Source organism: Drosophila busckii, chromosome 3L (assembly GCF_011750605.1).
Source record: "Drosophila busckii strain San Diego stock center, stock number 13000-0081.31 chromosome 3L, ASM1175060v1, whole genome shotgun sequence".
Classification (NCBI taxonomy): Eukaryota; Metazoa; Arthropoda; class Insecta; order Diptera; family Drosophilidae; genus Drosophila; species Drosophila busckii.
Window position 1 is genome coordinate 1,111,907 of NC_046606.1, and position 21,872 is coordinate 1,133,778.

At 37.9% G+C, this 21,872-nt stretch overlaps 1 protein-coding gene across 1 annotated transcript; it reads left to right on the forward strand.

The window, feature by feature from the left end:
- Positions 1–3,528: 3,528 nt before the first annotated feature.
- Positions 3,529–20,329, forward strand: LOC108598226 (homeobox protein Nkx-6.1). The gene is made up of 4 exons (XM_017985941.1): positions 3,529–4,498; positions 5,806–5,991; positions 14,595–14,791; positions 20,047–20,329. Exons 1-4 carry the CDS (start codon positions 3,529–3,531, stop codon positions 20,281–20,283), a joined length of 1,590 nt encoding a protein of 529 aa, XP_017841430.1. The 3' UTR covers positions 20,284–20,329.
- Positions 20,330–21,872: the final 1,543 nt, after the last annotated feature.

Below are 21,872 nucleotides of genomic sequence, written 5' to 3' on the forward strand. Positions count from 1 at the left end.
GTGTTTAAGTAATTAAAATTGCAAGTTTCTTAAGCTTAGAGCGTGGGGGTGGCATTTTATTTTAATTACTGCGTCAAAAAAACACTTGAGCCTTTACCAAATTTGGCATTGAAAGCTTTAAGCCAATTTGCAAATTGTTTTCTAAGCACACACACACACACGCACACACACACAGACAAACGAAAAGTGTCAGCAGAAATAAACGCTGACAATAAATAAAAAACAAAAGGCGAGCATGAAAAAAAATGAATGGAAATGGAAAATGATTGAAACATGTGTCGTGTGCGTTTTGAACGCTTTTGATATGCCATTCACGTATGTCTAACCACCCAGCACCACCCCCCGACCCACCCACTGGACGTACGTCTACTTGTTATGCGCTGTACTATGCGCTGTCAATAGCCCCGTGGAAATGTAAACAAATAAGAAAGCAATCACAGAGGGCGGGACACTTTGTCGAGAGCGCGCACAAAAGTGTGCTATAAAAATGTAATGAGAAGCGCATAGAGCGGCGGCAGCGCACATAAAAATTGTGCGTGTCAAAATTTTGATGACAGCTTATCAAGCGGTATAGATTGTTTTTAAAAATTATATAACTTGGATTTTTAATTTTATAGCTACAGCTATCAATTTCAATAAGCTATAGCTGCCTGTCATATCAATGACATGCCCAACTAATACCATATTGATTGTTTATCAATAAGCCAACCCTTTTTCCCCCCTCCCCCCATTTGCAGCACATAACTCGGCATCAGCCGCTTGCGCTGTTGAAGTATAAAAGGGTTTTATGACCTGTATTAATATTTGTATTTCAATTTGTAACGCACGTTTGGCCAATTTTGTGAATTTTTTACAATTTATATATTTTGACCAAATGCCTAAGCCTACGCCAGAATACACCCCAATGACCGCATAACGAGCCGAAATCAATTTGCCACGTTGATAAGGTTAAACCGCAACCCTTTTTTTGTATTTTTTTTTATTTTATCAGGCCATAAAGGGTTAGCGCTGTCATAGCTGGGATTTATAGTTATTAAATTAGACAAGATTTTAACGCGCACGTAACTTGCACATACATCAAAATCCGCTGTAACCCACACAGTCGTAGAAAAAATGCAAATGCTGCCAACTGCTGTTGTTGTTGTTGGCTTTCACTTTATGTGCTGACCAATCAAATGTTGCAACACATGTGTCCCCAGCTTGTTGTGGTGGCTGCTCCAATTTCCTATTATAATAATACAACATCATAATAATAATAACACTAGAGAGCAAATCTCAAAGAGGTGTGAAACTAAAGCTGGTCACAGCTGCTTGTTAGCAGCAAGAAATGCAAAGGATTAGGGGCGGCTCGCATTTGATTTGATTGGCCCAAAGGGGTAACGCTTAAAACTTTTGTTAAACTTTAAATTCAATTCTTCAGCTGTAGCTTTGTCTGCTCAGTTTAATGAACTTCATGGGCAAAGGTAAACAAACGCAGCCGCAGCATCACATTAGCCATGGCTATTTACCTTTTGGTTTTTATAATGCCAACAGCAGTACAAAAAAAAATAACAACAGACTCACAAATTATTTATTAATTACCCCAACTTTTCGTTCAACGCAATGAGGTCGCTCGAACCGACCGAGAGAGCTCAAACTATATATAAACTGCCTTTCTGTCCATTGCTTGTGATTCTTCTTCTTGCTGTTTTTTGCGCTATAAAACAATAAATCAATCACAGTTAGGGTTGCTCTCGTCTATTGTTGTCTTATCTTTATACAACTTTTTAGTAGCTTGTTAGATTTTTCTGCCTGTTAGTTGTTGCTATTTATGTTTAAAAAACTTTTTTTCTTTATGCTTAGATCTGTTAAGTGCGATAAAACTGAACGCACAATGTTGTGTGTTGTAAATTTGTATTGAAAGATCAAAGATGCTGCGGGGCAAATAAACTTGGAGCCCATACACACGCATAAACATTTCAAATAAACGCTCAAGTCTATTAAACAGCGAAAATCAACAGCTGTGTGGTGAAAAGTTGCTCAAAGCCAGAAATTCAACATTGAGTTGAGTTTCACTCAAACTGCGGCCCAGCAATGGCGTCTGGCAACGCTCTCGCTCTCTCACTCTCACTCAAGCTCGATGTGTGTGTGGTAGGTGTGGCTTATGCTGCGGCGCTGTTCCAAATGCCATTTCGTTTCACTACAGGCATTTGTTGTTGCTCTTTTTGTGTGAGTAAATTAAAATTGTGTAGTTTATTATTAAATGAAGCGCATTTTTGTATTTGTATGCGAGACTCTTGGCCATGCAGACACCTTGTGGTTGTTGTTGTTGTTATCGTTGGCTTAGCCTAATATACATATAGTATAATGCAAATTATTGTTGCTTCGCTGCGGCATGCACAAAATAATGTGCAAATGTTAATTAGCGCATTAATTATGGCATTTATATTAATTTAAAGTGTAGCTGATGTATTAAAAATAGTAAGCAAATATTATTAAAATATTGTTAGCTATAGTTAAGTGTGATTTTGCTTGTTTTAAAATCTCGCAGCGCATTTAATATTGAGTGTTACTCAAATTGGTTTAAGCCGCCGCTTTATTTAAAATCAATGTATAGTCTTTTAATTATTTAAATGAATTAACCCGCAGTTGAACTGAAAAAAATACAGTTACTGTTATTCAATCTGTGCGCGTTACAGCTTCATTTAATATTTATAGCTTTTTAAACAAATAAACAGCATTCACAGTGGGGCCAGCAGCGGCAACAGCAGCATGAAAATGCACTCAACCTCACACACACACACATACACGTAACTCTCTCGCACACACACACACACACGAGCTGCGCTCCAGCTCCAATCCAATCCGAAATAGTTGATTTTAATGATGTACATAATAAAATTCCCATTCGTTTTGTGCCAATGCCAATGCGTTCCAAGCTACCCAATGCATGTTTACACTGATTGCACACACACACACAAACGAACGTACGAACTGAGATTTGGCTGCTATGCAAATTGAGACAGCAGCATAGGCTAGCTCGCTTGCGCGCTCAAACGCGCTCTCGCTCTCGCGCTGCGCTGCTGCTGTGTGTGTAAAAGAGCAAGAGCAAGCCAGAGGGTTGTTTCTGAGATTTGGCTGCTGGCCGCTGCTGCTTTAGCGTTGGTCCAAGTGAAATCAAGTCGCGAGAGTCAATTTCGAAATCATTCGTTAGTCTTAGGCCTAAGCAAACGGACGCGCGCGCGCCTCGAACTAGAAAATTCCAAAGCCGTTTAACGAACTTTTTGTGTGTTGCCAAGTGTCTAGTGAAGTGAAGCCAAGTGCAGCAAGCTGGGTAGTCCATATCTGCATTCAACGCCCGCAGCTGGCAATAATAATAACAACAACAATTCAAGTCAAGCCTTGGCGGCCAAACAATTAGCACAAACTTTTCAGCTATCGGCCAACTCGGCCTTCAATTTAGCCTTGCCGCATAGTTTCTATCATCAGCCTGCGGCAGTAAGCAGCGCAGCTAGCAGTACAGAGTGCGGCAACGCGCTTGACCTGGACATGGATCTCATCAATCCCTATATGCGTCATCATAGCTTTGCCGCTGCCGCTTCGGCCAGTCCGCCGTCGGCGGCGCGTCATCATTTGGCAGCGGCGGCTGCAGCGGGTCTAAGCAATGGATTCGCCGATGTGCATGCCCATGCCATGGCCGCGGCGGACTATCAGCAACAGCTGGCGGATTATCACAGCGCTGCCGCTGCAGCGGCTGCTTATGCCAACAATAACAACAACAACAACAACAATAGCAACAATAGTCCATTGATGCTGCTGAAGGCGGCACAGGGCGCGGCACGACTGGACGCCAAGTCATCGGCAGAGGATTCGCCCTCGACTACGCCGCCGCCCAACACATCGCGTCTGCACTCGGAGTCGTCGCCCTCGCCGCGCTATGAGCACAACTCCAGCCCCGGTGTGGATAGCGCCAAGTCGTTTGCGCTTAGTCAACGCAGCAGCGGCGGAGAGGATCATTGTCAGAACAGCGAGTCCAGTCCGCCGCCGCCGGATTACAGTCCGGAGAATCTCAGCAGTCGCAAGTATCAGCATCAGAGCAGCGCGCTCAATCCGCTTAGTCTACATCACAACAACAACAACCACAACAACATTAACAACAACAACAATGCTGTACACCAACACAACAACAACAACAACTTGGAGCACAAGCTGCCGCTAAGTTTTCTGGGTCCGCCGCTGGCGGCGCTGCATTCGATGACTACAGAAATGAAGACTGCACAGAGCGTGGGCGTGGCTGGTGTTATGGGCGCTGCAGGCGGCGGCGCTAGCAGTGGAAATAGTCTGGGCTATGGCCACAGTCCCAATTCACATTTGATCAGCGATCGCGTGTCCGGCTCCGGCAGTTCGAGCAGCTCAACAACAACAAACACACAAGGCGCAGCCAATCCGCATGGCATCGATACGATACTATCGAAACCACCGCCGGTCACATCGGCGGGTCTAAGTGCTTTAACGGGAGGTGAGTGGGAAGGTGAATACAAATCAACTTTAAATACAATTTAACTCCTTTTCGCATATTAAAGAGACAAACTGTGAAATCACATTTAAGTTTTTAAATATTTCTTATAGTTAAAAGTAATTCCAGCTCCTTTAATATCTCATACTTTGCCCACATATTGTCTTTATATATGTTTAAGTATTTTATAGCAAGCCAAAGATTTTATATTTGATTTAATTTTTAGCCAAATGTATTTCAAACCAATCAAAGACACAAATTAGTATTTAAATATAAATTCCATTTAAGCAAATTTCAATCTTGTTTTTTATAAATATAAATCAGTTAGCCAATTATATTGCTGATCTGCGCAGCCATTAAACAAATTGTTAATGAGCGCAGACTTGAATATCAAATATATATATGAGCATTTATAACTTCTGCTAGTTAATTAGCTCATTCTCGTATATAAAATATTTAGCATATTTATATTATTTAGTTGCTTGTTAATAAGCCATTTGCGCTAATTTCTAAACATTATGCAATGCAAATGTATTGAGTATTGAAAAATGAATTAGGCATGCCCTCAAAAATATTTTAAATGATTTGCTTTAGCAACTGGTTCGTTCAAAAATCATGTTTTGTGCACAAAATCCGGTTTGACATGATTACGTTTAACAATAAAATAACAATAATAACAACAAATAACTAGCTGTATCTCGCTCTAACGCTTTTAGTTGAACATATCACATAATAAGCAATTGCGAAAATTGTACGCAAAAGCGTAATGCGATCTATGTGGGACTTAAACGTTCGGCAATTAGTTGTCAAATTGTTTGTAATTAAATCAAAATGACAAACGAAAATTGAGTGGGTGGGGTGGGGGGGAGCGACATTTATGACGTTGTCGTTTTGACTAAAAATTCATTTCAATAAATGACAGTTAAATGTGGAGCAATTGTGTAAAATGACAGCAACAGCAACAACAACAAAGCGCAGTGTGGGTCAACAAATGTGTTTAGTATTTAGTAGCGGGGGTAGAAGCGGGGGTTAAGTTTACGACGGGGCGTTGACAATTTTTAATTATATTAAAACGAGGGCGTCGTTTATGTGATTTGTTTATTTGTATGACAAATTATTTAATGGCTTTTAATTAAAATGCAAGCTAAGTAGGCATTGACAGCTGCTTGGGCAGCTTAAAATTAATTTGAATGAGCGATTGAAATTGAATTTGAAAACCAAAAGTTAGCTCAATTATAATGCCAAAAGTTTAGCTCTCTATTTAAATATTTCTAACTATTTAATTGATGTATTTAACTTTCTTTTGGCAGCTGGCATTCCACGCTTCTCTATTGCTGCCGCAGCCGCTGGCATGGCGCAATATTTGTCCCAAAGCCAAGGAGCGCCATTGAAAACACACGCTGGACACATTGTGGATCGCACGCATCTTTACTGGCCTGGACTGCAAGGACTGGTGGCCAATCCTATAGCGTGGCGTGAGCGTCTATCGAATACAAGTGAGTAATTTGCAAATTGTTTAAAGAGCGAGCTGAATCGGTGGCAATTGATGTGCCACATCATTTGCTGGCAATTGTTGCTGGCAATTGTTGCTGCCGCGCGTTGATTTGTCAACAATGGGGCGAAACACACCTTGGGTTGCCATTGAAGCGCAGCCGGCACTTCCTGTTGTTGTTACCGTTAACAAAGCGCAGCGAATGTCAGTCCCAGTCGCTTCAGTTTGGCCCTAATGATCATGAGCTCGCTCAAGTGATTACCAATATGATTTACAGTGACGACGACAGTGCATTTGGCTTATTGTGCGACTCATTAAAAGAGTTTTTTTTTTCTTTCTTTCACTTTAACACGATCAGTGATCAACGAGCCTCAGTCTGAGCTGCATGACTTTACAGAAAGCAGCAGCAAGCCAGTCAGACATATGAAAAATTAATTTACTCGCACGCCTGCAAGCCACAGCCATAAAATTCAGTTGCTATAGATCGCTGCTTACTTCATTATTACATCTATTTATAAGATTCAGCCGCCGCCCGCTCGCGCTCAAGTTCATTAAGTAATCGAGCAGCTTCTCTAGGCTTGAACTCGTTTTCATATTGTTTATTTATTTAAACGTCTCGCGCGTCCCGCGCTGCTTAATGATCGTTCGCATTGGCAATTGATTTGATTTGATTTAGTGCTTTGGCTACTGCTAAGAGCCAAGCCAAGCTGCCTCTGTTTGCCTTTTAATTGCGCTCATGACGCAGCAGTTTACGCTCAAGAGCGAGAGAGCGAAAGGGAGAGAGAGAACGCTCACTTGTGTGTCTGATTTGATTTCTGAAGTGTGGCGTGGCATGTTCGCTTTTGCTCTGATTAAGTAAATATTGTTTTAATTGATTTGGCAAGCAGTAGAGAGTTTGTTTTTTAAGCTGAGCGAGTTGCTTCAAATTGAAAGTTGAGTAACAAACTATTTATCTGCTGATAACTTTGTTTGCTAACTAACCTAGCGCACTTATTTTCGCTATAGCTGATAGCAACTTAATTAATATTTATATGCGAATGAACTTCGGCTGCATTGCAATAATAAATTGCATTGCAAATATTAATAATCATAAAGATAACAATAAAAAATGCGGCATTTAAATTGCCACGTCGCGCAATTATTACGCATAATAAACAATGCCAGGTGTTGCCACACATTTAATTAAACTACCACAACAAAAAACCAACACACACACACACACTCATATTAATAAAGAGCGCAGTTGAGGCTTAATCAACATGTAAATAATGCTGCATAAAAATCTCTATCAAATTCAGCTAATAAAATGCCAAACGCATTATTAATAATGCATAAAAAAATGCAGCGGCGGCGACGGCGGCGGCAATAACAACAAAAATCAAAATAAAATAAACAACTGCGCGCTGGAAATCAAAACAAAACAAGCGGCTGCAAAAAAATGTATAGCATACATTTGAGCGTCATATAAAAGTTTCGTTTTTTAAATGAAGCAACAACGAGCGCCATTTTGTTGGCACACACACATACGTATAATACATATGCATGTGTGTATATAAAGCTTTTGCTGCCTTGTTAACATGACAGCCTACAAGCATATAAACACACACATACAAACACACAGCTGCCCCATTTTGGCATAACTGTGACTGTGTGTGTGTGTGTGAGTAACAACCACCCGCAACTGTCGCTGCTGAGCCCCCCAGGCTACGTCTAGATAATAATGTGGCAACATATTCTCGCAGCGTCTGCGTCTATCTTTATCTTATACATGAAGCCCAACCAAAGCTTTTTATGTGCCACAGACTCCCCCCTTTAACTTTTTTTTTGCTTTTGCTTTTCACGCTGCTCAAAGTTATTTTTCTCTTTATTTTTGCTGTACACATTTGTCTGCCGCATGCCGCAGCCACAGCCGCAAGCAGCTGTCGACATTGGCGCGCATCTTTCAGCCATAAATACATGTATACACACATATATAAATAATAAATAAATAAAATATATATATTTTTATGTAAATAATAAACGCACATTGTAGATTTTGTGTGTTTTATGTAAATTTGCTGTGCTATATGGCAAAATTGTTATGCGTGCTGCAAAATTATGTGGAAACGATGAGCAAAAACAAGCGACAAGCGCACTTAAACATGTATCTTTGAAGTTTCGCTTTTTAAATTGGAATTTATGGGCGAACATGGGTGTGTGCATATAGATGGAACTTATTGATTTTTGCAGCCTTTCAAATATGAGAGTTTATCATAAAGATGAAATTATAAGCTGCGTTCAAGATTTCTGCTACACTTTTCTTATCAATAATTGAAATTATATCAATCATTAATATTTGAAATATAAGAGTCCATAAGATATAAGATGAGTCCAATATTTTTGGTACGCTTTTGTTATAGTTATAATCATTTTTAATTATATGTATCAATACTTTTGTAAGATTGTATTTCAAACATGAGAGTTTGCCATAAGGAAAATATTGGAAACGTCCACCTTTGTTATATTTTTATTTTGCAAGTTCGTCATAAGGAAATTAATAAGACTCGCTCAACATTTCTTCATCGCTTTTGTTATTATTATAATCATTTTATACTATATCAATTTTTGTGAAAGCTTGTATATCAAATATAAGTGTTTGTCATAAAGAAATTATAAGCTGCGTCCAACATTTATTAAAGCTATAATTACTTTTATTTATATGAATTAATCTTGTAAGCTTGTATTTCATATATAATGAGTTTGCTATAAGTAAATTATTAGATGCGTACAACATTTCTGTTATATGTTATATTTTATTTTTGAAAGTGTCGCATACAGAAATTCTAAGATTCGCCCAACGTTTTAATCAATCATTTAAATTTATGTAAATCATTTTGTAAACTTGTATATCAAATATGAAAGTTTGCGATTAATAAATTAAAAGCTGCATCCAACATTTCTGCTACGCTTTTGCTATAGTTAATTTTTGATAGTTTGCCATAAAGAAAGTTTAAAGATGCACCCAATATTTCTTTATATCAATCATCTTGTAAGATTATGTTTCAAATAAGAGAGTTTAACAAAAAGAAATTATAAGCTGCGTCCAACATTTCTGCTATACTTTTGTTATAGTTTTAATCATTTTTATTTATATGAATCAATATTGTAAGATTGTATTTAAAATATGAAAGTTTGTCATAAGAAAATTATTGAATGCGTCGAACATTTCTGCTATACTTTTGTTATATTTTATTTTTGAGAGATTGTCATAAAGAAATTCTAAGATTCGCTCAACATTTCCTTAACGTTGTTGTTATAGTTATAAGCATTTTAATTTATATCAAGCTAAGCTTCTATTTCAAATATGAGAATTTGCCATAAGGAAATTATTAGATGCGCCTAACATTTCTGTTAAGCTTTTGTTTCAGTTCATTTTTGTTTGCTGCTCGCTCGCTCTCTCCACGCCACCAAAATAATTAACTGGCATACATAAAACAAATAGTTATATGAGCAGAAGACACTGCCCGAAAGCAAAATGCATAAAAGCGTAACATAAAAGGCAAAGCAGCAACTAAAAATACAAATGGTTATATACTCGTCCGTAGCTTTCGACATAACCATAAGCAAATAAGCAGCGACAAACAAAAAAAGGAGAAGCAAACTAAAGCAAATGGCCGCCGCAGTCTACATTTGACACAATTCATTAAGCTTAATGAAGACAGACACAGCCGCCCAGCAAACAGCAGCAGAGAAAAAAAAACAAGTTACTGGCGAGTAACTGAGATAGACAGACTAACTGTAGCTGCCTCTCTTTTTGTTTGCTAGCTGTTGCGTTTAATTAAAATTCAAGTGGCATTTTGTGTGTCGCTCTCTCGGTCTCTCTCTCTACCAAACAAGCTTAACCAAAACAAGGAAACCAAAACAGCAACAACAACAACAACAACAAGTTGGCTTTAAGCATATAATCGCGCATAAAACAGGCCATAAAACAATGCAATGAAGCAGCAGGCAGGCACTTAATGAGCGACCGACTGGCTCGGCTGCTACCTATGGTGAGGTTTATAAAAGCTTCTCAAGTGTACAGTTGACAGGGTTTGATGAGAGTTATGTCGAGGCGTCGTTAAGTTTATTAGGGTAAATACAAACACACACACGCATACACAAGCTGCTTACATGGGCTCATCTTGTTGCTGTTGAGATTGGCATTAACATATTACAAGATTATTATATGCAACAGAGTGAGAGACAGAGAGAGAGTTAAAGGGAGGGAGGGATAACAATAACTGATATGCTGCTTACAAATAGCAGCTAGATATATAAAATTGAGTATAGAGAGATTGAGAGAGAGAGAGAGAGAGAGAGAGAGAGAGAGAGAGAGAGAAGGAGAAGGATAATGGGATATAGGAATTGATTTGCTATTCTAAAAATATGAGTTGAATTTATATTACAAATATCTACTTACAAATATCAGCTAGATATATATTCATATATATATATGAAACACAGAGAGAGAGAGAGAGAGAGAAAGAGAGCGAAGGAAAAGGAAGACAGCAACTAATTTGCTACTTGGTTAGATCAATCAGTTGAATATCAATTGAATTTATAGTAAGATCACATTAAAAATTTTCTACAGAGTTCCAATTGAAAACAAAATTGATGCTCAGCTAAATTATTTTTGTAGACACTGACGATCAGATTCAGAGCGATATAGGGAGAAGAGAGACAAGAGCACTTAGGCTACAGTGGAATAACACGATTGGTTCTCCTATAGAGTCTATTGAGTTAAGCTAACTTGCTTTATTAAGCTTCATCTGTAATCACATTGATTTTAGCTTATTAATGTGTATTAATGTATGAGGCAGCAACGAAGACAACAAATTGAATTTGCTACTTAGAAATATCAGTTGAATAAAATGGTATATATAAAGCAGAATGAGACAGAGAAGGATAAAAAGAAGACAACAATTGATTAAATTGAAATTAAATAGCACATTTAGTTTTTGCTACAGAGTCAGCTAACTTGCTTTATTAATCTTCACTTTTAATCATATTGATTATTGCTCATTTTGTCTATAGAATCCATTGATACTCAGCTAACTTGTTTTATTTAAACCTTAATCATATTGATAATCAATGTGAAGTGATTTTCTACTTAGAAAGATCAGCTAAAAATTTATGATATCAGTTTTTAAGAGAGAGAGAGAAGGAAGACGAAGACAACAAGTGATTAAATTTAAATTATATATTACGTTTGGCTTTCGCTATAAAATCTATTAAGTTAGCTAACTTGCTTTATTAAGCTTCATCTGATTTTAGCTTATTAAGGTGTATTATGAGGCAGGAAAGAAGACAACAAGTGATTTGCTACTCAGAGTATTCAGTTGAATAAAATATATAAAAAGCACAATGAGACTGAGAATTGATTGAATTGAAGTTAAATCACCTAAGGTATTTCTTATAAAATCTATTGAGTTAGCTAACTTGCTTTATTAACCTTCATCTGTAATCATATTGATTACTGCATATGAAAAAGAGACGGATACAACAATTGATTTGTCACTAGATCAGTTAAATATATATACTAGTATCGGAATGAGAGAGAGAAGGAGAAGAGTAATCAAATTTAGTTTTTTCTATAGAGTCTATGGAGTGTTGGTGAACTTGCTTTATTAATCTTCAGCTATAATCATATTGACTATTGCTATTGAGTGAGTTCATTGCTACTCAGCTGACTTGGCTTGTTAATCTCAAGCTGTAATCGCATTGATTATTGCTTATTAATGGTGCATTAATGCTTGTCCCGCTGTTTATTAACAGTTGCCATTGACACCTTTTTATAAATGACTTTTTAATATTTTCAATAATGCTGCCAAAAAAGAAAACAAAACAACGCCCACCTTACGCAACAGCTACGAAGAGACAAAAAAAAATATAAAAGCCATAACAAAATATTAATGCCATAAAAAGAGAGAGAATAGGCTAAACAAAAAGTGCAAATGCAGCGCTGCCAACAGGGTGACTTATGCGATTATAGACAACTGCTGCTGCAACAGCAGAGAGGGGAGGGGGGTACACAGTAAGCCTGTTACTGTTACCCACTGGCAATTCCAATTCATTTCATTTGCTCTAGCTACAGAGCGAGAGCGAGCGACACTGAGGGCCGTGACATGAGCAAATAAACGCTTCATATTTGTCGGTTATTTATGAGGGTCCTTGGTCCTTGGGACGCAGCTGCAGCAGCAGCAGCCCCATAGAGAAAAAAAATTATCACTGTTACAATTTTTCTTTGCGTAGGATTAAGCTTGTTACGTTTAGAGCCTTGAAGGACGACGCGCCCCCCCACAGGCTATGCGCTAAATATTTAACATGGCCGCCTGCGCTGCTATTGACAAGTGATAGAAACATTTGTTAAGCTCTGTGAATTGTCTCACAAAAAAACATAAATTTTATAGCCTCATACATTTAGTTGAATCTTTTATCATAAACTTTTCGCATGTAGCGCTAATTTAATATTTAAGTGTGTTGTAAACACGCAAAAGTTGCCTCAAGTTTATTTTTAAATTTAATTATGACACCCCAAGCCATTTGTTGTTGTTGTTGTTGTTGTTGCTGCTGCTGCTGCGGCAAAAGTTCTTTGACATTTATTAATTGTTTATGTTGTGCGCAGCTTTGGCGACAGCTGTTGAATATTTTAAGCCAAAAGTTGCTTAAATACGTGAAAATGAAAACTAGTTTACATTAAATCAATTGCACAACGACACTAATTACAGTTAGCAGAGGTGAGCTACAGTTAACAAACCCAAATTGACCACAGCAATTTATGAGTTGGCGGAGGCTTTCATTATAAACAATTAGCCAAAACGAGCACGAAGCGACCGAGAGACCAATAAAAGCGCCGAGTGGGCCAACAAAAGCAGCCAACACGCCTCTAAAAACACTCAAACGACTACGTGCCCCCCACTGAAGAGAGGCAGCGGCAGTGGCAGTTAAGTGGACATGAGCCAGCTATGGGTGGCCATAAAATTAAACGGTAGCAAGCGCTCGAGGGGGTGGCAGGCAGGCAAGCAGCCCTTGTGTGCTTTCAATTAATGTCACCCCATTATTAAATGATCCCTAATTATGTGAAATGATTTAACTAAATATGCGCAGGGCACATCAAAAAGGTAAAGCCACAATGTTGCCAAGCAAGGGGGTGGGTTGTGTCCTTGCGGAGTTCGCTAGCTGGCAAATTGCTTTCCCTTTATGATACTTTGGTGCAGTGCTCTACGCTTTATTAATTTAAATGCTTCACGGCTACAGTTGGCATATTCGTAGCTAAGAATAGACTGCTCAACTAGTTATATGCATATAGTAGCGTTATATACTATAGCAAACTACTGATGTGACTAAGAATTTAATGGCATAAAGTTTAAGCATAGAATGTGAATAGATAAGTTGCGATTGGGCAGCAAGCTTAGAATAGACTTAAACAAAAGTTCTTATAACAGACTTAGTTGAGCAAGTAAGCTAAATTAAATAATTAACTATATATGAAGCGATTAGCAAGTATATAAATTAAAGAATTAACTATATATAAAGCGATTTGTTGGAAATTAAAATAGAGCGCACACAGTAGCAAGAACTAAGCGAAATAAATTGCATGACTTTGGGATTTAGATGCAGAATTCCTTAATAAAAAGCTGAGTTAGAATATTAAATCGATAAATAATAATAAGATAAAATGAGACTGTTTAAAAGAATTTATGCCGCATAAAATTGCATTCAAAATTAGATAAAATAAAATGTCTAAAATTGCTTTGAACAGCCAAGTAGCAGCTCTTAACTGATTTTAAACAAGTTCAGCTTGATTATTCAATCTGAACGCGGCAAATAATCATCACGCCTTAAGATAGATAACCTTAAGATAGTTGCTATTGAAGCCATATGCAAAGGCAACGCTCTCCAGAGGCGGCGTTAGACGCAGAGTGCGCTTCAATAGCTTCGCCAGATCCTCAATGCGCTGCAATTAGCTCAACAGTACTCGAAACTGCTTTTTATAAAACAAAAGATAGACCAAACGATTGCCTATTATCTCCATGCTATTGGCCAAGTAAGCAGCATAGTCTTTGGACTGTGCCTCAGCGCCCCACCATTGCTGCTTTGGCACCTGCAGATCACCCCAGAACTGATTCAATTGCTTATATACAAGACCAGCGCCAATAGCAAACACTAGCACGAGTAGACGCGTTAAGGGCGACATCTTTACGCCAGCAGATACCACGAGAATATGTTGTATAGCTTTATTTAAGATCTATAACATATTTATTTATTTTTCCAAGTCAGCCCTTGTAAGTTTCAATTAAAAACTTTGCAATTTTTTAATGCCAAACTTCAGGTCTTGGCCGTTCTTAGCTTCAATCTAAAGTCGCATGAGTTCGTAGCAGTTCTGTATACTCTTGTATACTTTATTTAAGATCTACAAGCAGTATTTATTTATTTTTCTAAGTTACCCTTTAAGTTTCAATTTTTTGAATGCCCAACTTCAGCTCTTGGCTTCAGTTCAGCAAGGCTATTCAGTCTAAAGTCGACTGACCAATATTTATTTATTTTCGTACTAATAAATTTTTCGCTGCTTTTTGCGCTTTGCAGTGTCTGCGAATCTCTCACAATCGCATCAGCATCATCCATCGAACGACAAGGATGGCAAGAAGAAACACACCCGCCCAACATTTAGTGGTCAGCAGATATTTGCGCTGGAGAAGACGTTCGAGCAGACGAAATATTTGGCTGGGCCGGAGCGTGCCAAGTTGGCATATGCCTTAGGAATGTCCGAATCGCAGGTTAAGGTAAGTTTCCGAAACGAAATGCAAATTAAAAAGCCATAAAATGGCGTCGCTTAGAAAACAAACAACAGAAAGAGAGGGAGAGGGAGAAAGAGAGAGAGGGAAGAGCGAGAGAGCAAAAGCACAAGCCCAGGTATGAAGCAAACCCCATTTGACTTTTGTGGCAATTTGCATTTTTATTGAAACGCAAAGCTGACGGATGTGAGTGCCGCAAAAAAACAAAAGCGGTAAACAAAATGGCGCCAATGGTCTGGCCAACCCCATTTGGGTTATGTTTATGCCCAAAAGGCTTAGTGCACACGTCGCCCGCCCGCACACATTTTAAAGTTTATACTTTTTATATTTGTTATGTTGCTGTTATCAGCAAATAAATCCTCAGTGTCGTCAAATTTGTTGCCGTGCGCGTAATCCGGACTCACTCCAAAGCCAAGCGCACGTGTCACGTGTCGCGTGTGCGACTCAGCAGCGTCTTGTCATTTAAATTAGTTGTAAGCTGTGCTAGTTAATTGGTTTGTGCGCTGCGGTTTACGCTGCTGGCAGCTAAAAGTTGCAAACATTTTGAACAAAACGCTGTTGCCATAAATTTCGCTAGTCGCTCAACCCTCTCGCTCAGTGGAGTTGAGTGCAAATCTCTTGCGCTAACCTCAACAACTGTGCACAAATCACAGGACGCAAAAGAAATCACGTTTATGATGAGCAAAATGATTAATTACCAATGAATGAGGCGCAAGGCATATGAAACGAACAGACAGAGAGCGACAGGATTGATGGCTTAAGCTGCAGCTAAATATGCGTCATTTGTGTGGAGGGCTAAACAGATAGAAGCCCAGAGCTAGAGCCTGCGCCTGCTGACGAGTACAAATGGGCAGTGGGTGGGTGGGTGGTCTAGGGTTTGGCTCTGGCTGATAGACATGCCCAAAATGACTGCATGACTTTTGGGTGAGTGTAAATTAAATTCTGTGTGCAGCAGCAGCAGCAACGACGACGACGACGACGACAACAGTGCTTCATACATATTCAATTAGTGTGTGTGTGTGTGTGAGCAAGATGAAAAACAGCCATGACGATGATAGTATGCAAATTGACAAACAAAAACTCACAGCTACAACTGAGCGAACAATAGAGAAAGAGAGAGAGAGTTGCAAAACAACTGCTAGACACAATGTGGGCGTATGGGCGTGGGCGTGGCTGTGCTGTGCGCCTGCCAAATGATCTTGACAAGAATAATTGCGCTGTTATCATAATTAAAAGCGTTTTTGGACTTGCCCAGCGCTAGAGCAACATGAAATTTTAGCAATCATTTAATGCAAATGGTCGCCATTTTGTTAGCCAAGCACACACATATGCATGTGTGTGTGAGTTACAGCGTCTGCTTGTATTATTAATGACATGAGTTGCTGCTCCTGCCATAATATTATTGCCATGATTGTTGTTATAGCTTTTTCGTGATTTTGGCTTTTGCATAAATTTTGTGGCTTGCAACTGATTGTTGCAAGTACATGCATTCAAATTGGGGTTAACAGCAAGCAGAGAAAGAGTCAAAGCTGTGCTTATGCTAATAAATTAATATGAGCAGCCAGTTAGTCTAAGCAGTTTGTTTTGCTTGAGCTAAAGAGTTTAATAGCCCATTAGCTTATAAGGCTTAACTAAAAGTGCTCAATATGTCACAAACGACTGTGTATAGACGTCTTGTATACGAAATGAATAGTTTAAATAAATGCCCGAGAGCTCGAACAAAAAATAAATAAAAAATACAAATAGAGCACTTAAAATAGTTGACTACTCAACTTAAGCATACCCAGCAAGGATTTGAGTATAAAGAGTGAGAGTGAGTGGCTAACAAATTTAAATTTTATAATAAAATATTAAGACGAAAAATTTGAAAAGCAATTGTGCTTTAATTTAATTTCATAGAGTTACGAATTCTTAACTAAAAGCCGCAACTTTAGTTTAGTTTTTTAACTGCCTAGCATTCTACCTGATACTTAGCACATATATAAATTGAAAGCTAGTGTAGCGAATCGAATTCGTCGCAACTGTCATATAAGACAAGTTGGCCAATAACAATAGCCCCAGACGCTAAGCCATTGACAAGCCGACAAGTTGACAATAGAGCAGGCAGCTCATAAAACTTATGACAGCTCCAAGAGTAAAAATATTTGTCTAATTGATTTTATACAAGGAATATCCCATAGCAGAGTTTCGGCATTGTTAGACGCTAATGGATTTTGATTGTGTGTTAATGAATGCAAGAGCGAGCTAGCTAACAATTAGTCGAGCAAACTTTATATAGCTATATGCGATAAATCAGAAACTCACATAAATGTTAAGCATGGCGTTCGAATTTTAAATTTACGAGCAACTTTGAACCAATAGCAACTAAACTCGAAGCTGAGCTGAGCCCTCAGTTCACTGGTGTGGGCAACATTCATTTAAAGGTGTGTTGTAAATTTTCATGACTTTTAAGCGAACAGGACGCGTAAACAAATAAATTTTCAATTTCGAAGAGTCATATATATGCCAGACAGGCAGCCATAATAGTAGTAAAAAAAAAAAAGGTTTGATTTTGACATTCGTTCCTACGAAATTTACATAACGTAACAATTCCTTATCTGGACGCTACACCTGACCGGACAGCCCGCTGCGTTGGCAAAGGTAACATTGGCATATGTTTTATAACATATCCTGGCAAATGCCATAAATAAATACCGAAGCGTAACGTTGCCACAGTCAAAATGGATTTGGTACAATATTTGATTGACTTTGACATGTTGCATGTCATAAATAAACGAGAGCGGAGCGGCAGCTCTAACTTTATATTGATCTTGATCTTGCTGTGTGTGGTCACTAAAATGAAAAGCAGTTGTGAAAATTCAAACGAAATTAAAGCCGCCAACAGTCTGTTACCAAACTATGCTTTAGTGGGTGCTACATGACGCATACAACATCGTTATGATGTCGACAACGCACAAACCCAAGCCCAACACCCCACCCAGCAACAAACAGAAGTTGCTTCTGCTTTTGGTGAAGCAAATCCCCAACAACATGAGCACAGCTGTTACCAAAAAATAATGACCATGAAAAGCAGCCTTAATGATGCCAACTAATGTTGTTGCCACACACAGCCCCAAAAGATTCTGTTCCCAGCTTCACTTTATATTCTGCTGTTGCTTTTGAAAAAAAAAATGCTAAATATTAATTGTACTTTTATTTCGCATAATGTTGCAAATAATAATTACACAAATGTGCAAATGAAGTTGTAAATTATGTTGTATCTGCTTTAATTGCACCTTTGGGCTACAGCGTGGCGCTGATTTTTAGTCCGACCACAGCGCATTTATTATAATTTAATTAAATACGCACAGCAGCTAATTAAAATAAATGGCAGAGCGACGCAGTCAATGCTCTATATGCAATTCAAATAATTGCAAATTTAAAGTAGTAGCTGTGAAAATATTTTAAGTTGCGGCAGCATAAGAAACATTTCAATTGAAAACAGTTGAAAAGTGTCGAAATATTAAAATCATGCGACTGACGAAGTTTAAGCACTGATTTGAATTATCTTTAAGCATTTCATTATTAAAAGCAATCCAGCTAACTCAGCTTAAAGCTAAATTAGCCACAAATTGCCTACAAATTCTATTTAAAAACTATTATAATGAAATGTAGCTTATAAATAATTAAAATATAGCAAACTTTGAATGCTTTTCATAGTCCGAAGGTTTTTTAACTGACAGCAAGTTTTTGATTCCCCCCAAGTAACTCAGCTTTATGCCAAGTTTATTCATTTATATGATTTAAATATATCAAACAAGTCTGGAGATACTTTAACTGACATTATAATGCAGCCCATTCTCTAAAATCAATGCAAGTAGCTCAGCTTTAAGCAAAATTTGCCACCAAGTGCCTACAAATTCTATTTAATGATTATGATTATGAATGAAACTTTAGCTTATAAACGATTTAAATAGAGCAAAATTTAAATTCTTTTCATAGTCTGGAAATTTTTAATTCCCCCCAAGTAACTCAGCTTCAAACCAAGTTAGCCACAATGTTTCCATATATTATATTTAACAACTATTATAATGAACTCTAGCTTATCAATGTTTTAAATATAGCAAACTTTTAAATGAAGTCTGCAGCTCTTTCTGCTGACATTTTAATGCAGTTCATGCTATAAAATCAATGCAAGTAACTCAACATTAAGCAAAATTAGCCACAAAGTTGCTACATTATATTTAAAAAATTATTATAATGAACTTTAGTGTATACATGATTTAAATATAACAAACTTTGAATCCTTTACATAGTGTGAAGGTTTTTCAACTGGCAACAAGTTACCTTTAAGCATTTTATATTCCCATGGAATAGACCTATAGAGCGTTCTATTCCATAGACTGTAGAACTCTGAATACATTTTAAACTGAAAGAAAACTATGTAGCCTTTAAACATTTAAATGCGGTCCATTGAATAAGCAACCCAAGTAATTCTTAAAATTGAACTCTAGCTTATAAATATCCAAACTTTAAAATTGAAGTTTAGAGATATTTTAAATGCTCATGCTTTAAAATCAAACCAAGTAACTCCGCTTTAAAGCCAAGTTAGCCACACTTTTGAGCACTGCTGCACATTATATTTTGGTTTAATGTGTATTGAGCGCTTTTAATGTTTCATTTGATGAGCTCTCGTCTAGCCAAAACAAAAAGTGCGTAATCATCAAGCAAATTCTGAAATTATGCTGAACTTTAGAGCAGCAGCACACGCATAAACTGGCAACTGGCAACTGGCTATGGCTACGGCTACGTGGTTAGGCCTATGAGGAGTCCCATACTCTGGTTGCAAGCCAGGGTAGCATGCAACATATGTTGCCAGCGTGCCCCAGAGCAGTGGCTGACTGGCTGGCTGGCTGGCAAAATGGAAAATGAAGCGCAACCAAAGACGTTAGTCATGGTTTTTGCATAGTTTTTGCCCCGTTTGTAACTGCTGTTGGGCAACGCCAAAGCCAAAGCCAACGCTGCTGTCCAGAGCTTAATATTGTCTTAATTGAGGGTTAACCGGCGTTGATGATGCGACTTATGGGCTGTGAGACGGGCCAACAAACGGGGCTTTGCACTTAATGACTTTGACAATGTGTGCTTGTGTTTGTGTGTGTGTGTGTGTGTGGCTAATTACACATGGAAACTTTGGCTTGGCTTATTTAAACTTTAATTGTTTTACATATTTCTAAAGTTGGTAATTTCATTTTGGACTTTTACAGGTTTGGTTTCAAAATCGTCGCACCAAATGGCGCAAACGTCATGCGGCGGAAATGGCCACGGCCAAGCGGAAACAGGACGACATGGGTGGCGACAACGATGGCGACTGCAGCGAGACTATGGATAGCGATAATGAAAGTCTGGACATGGGCGAATCGCCGGCCCAAAGCAAAAGAAGTCGCAGCAGCAGCAGCTCCCAGCAGCAGCAGCAGCAGCAGCAGGATAATTATCGTCATTAAAACGAATTTACAAATAAATGAGAACGGGCAAGGATATTATAACTAAAATAAATTCGCAGCAGCAGCAGCGCTAATAAACATTATAAATTACAACAACAACAAAGCAGCTGCAATTTTGCCGCTTGCAGTTTAAACTTTTGAGTTGATTAGCAACGCGATTAAAACGGTTTTGCCACTTTACAGTCTTCTGAAGACGCGTAACCAATTCTTTTAAGATTTACTTTGCTTACAAACTAAACCGAACAAACTTTGTTTCTCGATAATGTAAATATTTTAATTTAGGTATTTTGTATTTAATAAATGTGCTCTCTACTCGATAAGTTTCGTATTTAAGTCAAACAACTTTATGGAATTTATTGTATTTAGTTTGATTAAAAGTAATTTCGTTTAAACTAATAATATATATGCTAAAATGCAAGCGCATTCCAATAATTATAATAATTAAAAATTAATAACAAATGAGCTAATGCGCGTAATTTATGTAAAATGTATTTAAATTAAATTGTAATTTTAATTATTTCCAATTGATAAAGAATAAATTGCTAAAAATATAAAAAAAAATCAAGACAAGCTGTTTGATTGCACAGTGGTGCCAATATGATGCACAGTGGTGCCAAAACAATTTATTTTATCAAAACAAATCTCAATGCAAAGTGTTTGGCTTCACAGTGGTACCAAAACGCTTTGTGGTAACAGGCACAGTGGTACCAAATCAATTGATACAAAATAAAATGCTAAAAATATAAAAAAAATTCAAGACAAGCTGTTTGACTGCACAGTGGTGCCAATATGATGAAAGGTATCAGGCACAGTGTTACCAAATCAATTCGAATTGATTAAAAATAAATTGCTAAGCATACAAATCTCAATGCAAAGTGTTTGGCTGCACAGTGGTACCAATACGCTTTGGCACAGTGGTACCAAAACAATTTATGAAATTGCTAAACAAAACTCCAGGCAACATATGCACAGTGCACAAAGTATTAGGCACAGTGGTAACAACAAATCAGCTCAGCAACACCCACAGACCCAGACCCAGACCCAAGACTTAGACTAAGCAACAATTGTCTGGGCCTGGCTTAGGGCTCATAACAATTACACAGACCGGAAATCTGCTTATAGAAGTCACTGAGTCAATCAGTCAAGAACAAGAACTGTCAAATGCAAGTGAAAAGGATTAGAGAATTTCCAGGCAAACGCAGAGACAATGTGTGGAAAAGTATCAAAGATTGATTAACTGTCAATCAAATGAGCAAAGCTATAACTATGAATGAATATTGAAACAGGTTAACAATCAGTTTATAAACAGAGAGCAGAGCACTTGACTACAAAAGAGAGAGAGCTCAGCTGAGTTGTTAGCGCTGCCGCTGCTAATGACGAAGCTGCTGCAATGTTTAAAACTAACGCAATGTCTCTAATGTTGAGGCACATTAATCAACAGCTTAAAGTCTATGGCAGCTTTAAGCAAACAAAGCGTAGAGCAAATACATTTAAATGCAGTTAGAGTAGAGTTAGAGTAGTTCATATTTGTGTCTATTCAAAATGCCATTAGCATAGCCATGATAATTGCCTAGGTGAAGCCATTAGCG

Coding starts and splice junctions, on each gene's coding strand:
- LOC108598226 (XM_017985941.1), top strand. CDS start 3,529: ATGGATCTCATCAATCCCTATATGCGTCATCATAGCTTTGCCGCTGCC. Junction 4,499..5,805: donor TCTAAGTGCTTTAACGGGAG/GTGAGTGGGAAG, acceptor TTCTTTTGGCAG/CTGGCATTCCACGCTTCTCT. Junction 14,792..20,046: donor TGTCCGAATCGCAGGTTAAG/GTAAGTTTCCGA, acceptor GGACTTTTACAG/GTTTGGTTTCAAAATCGTCG.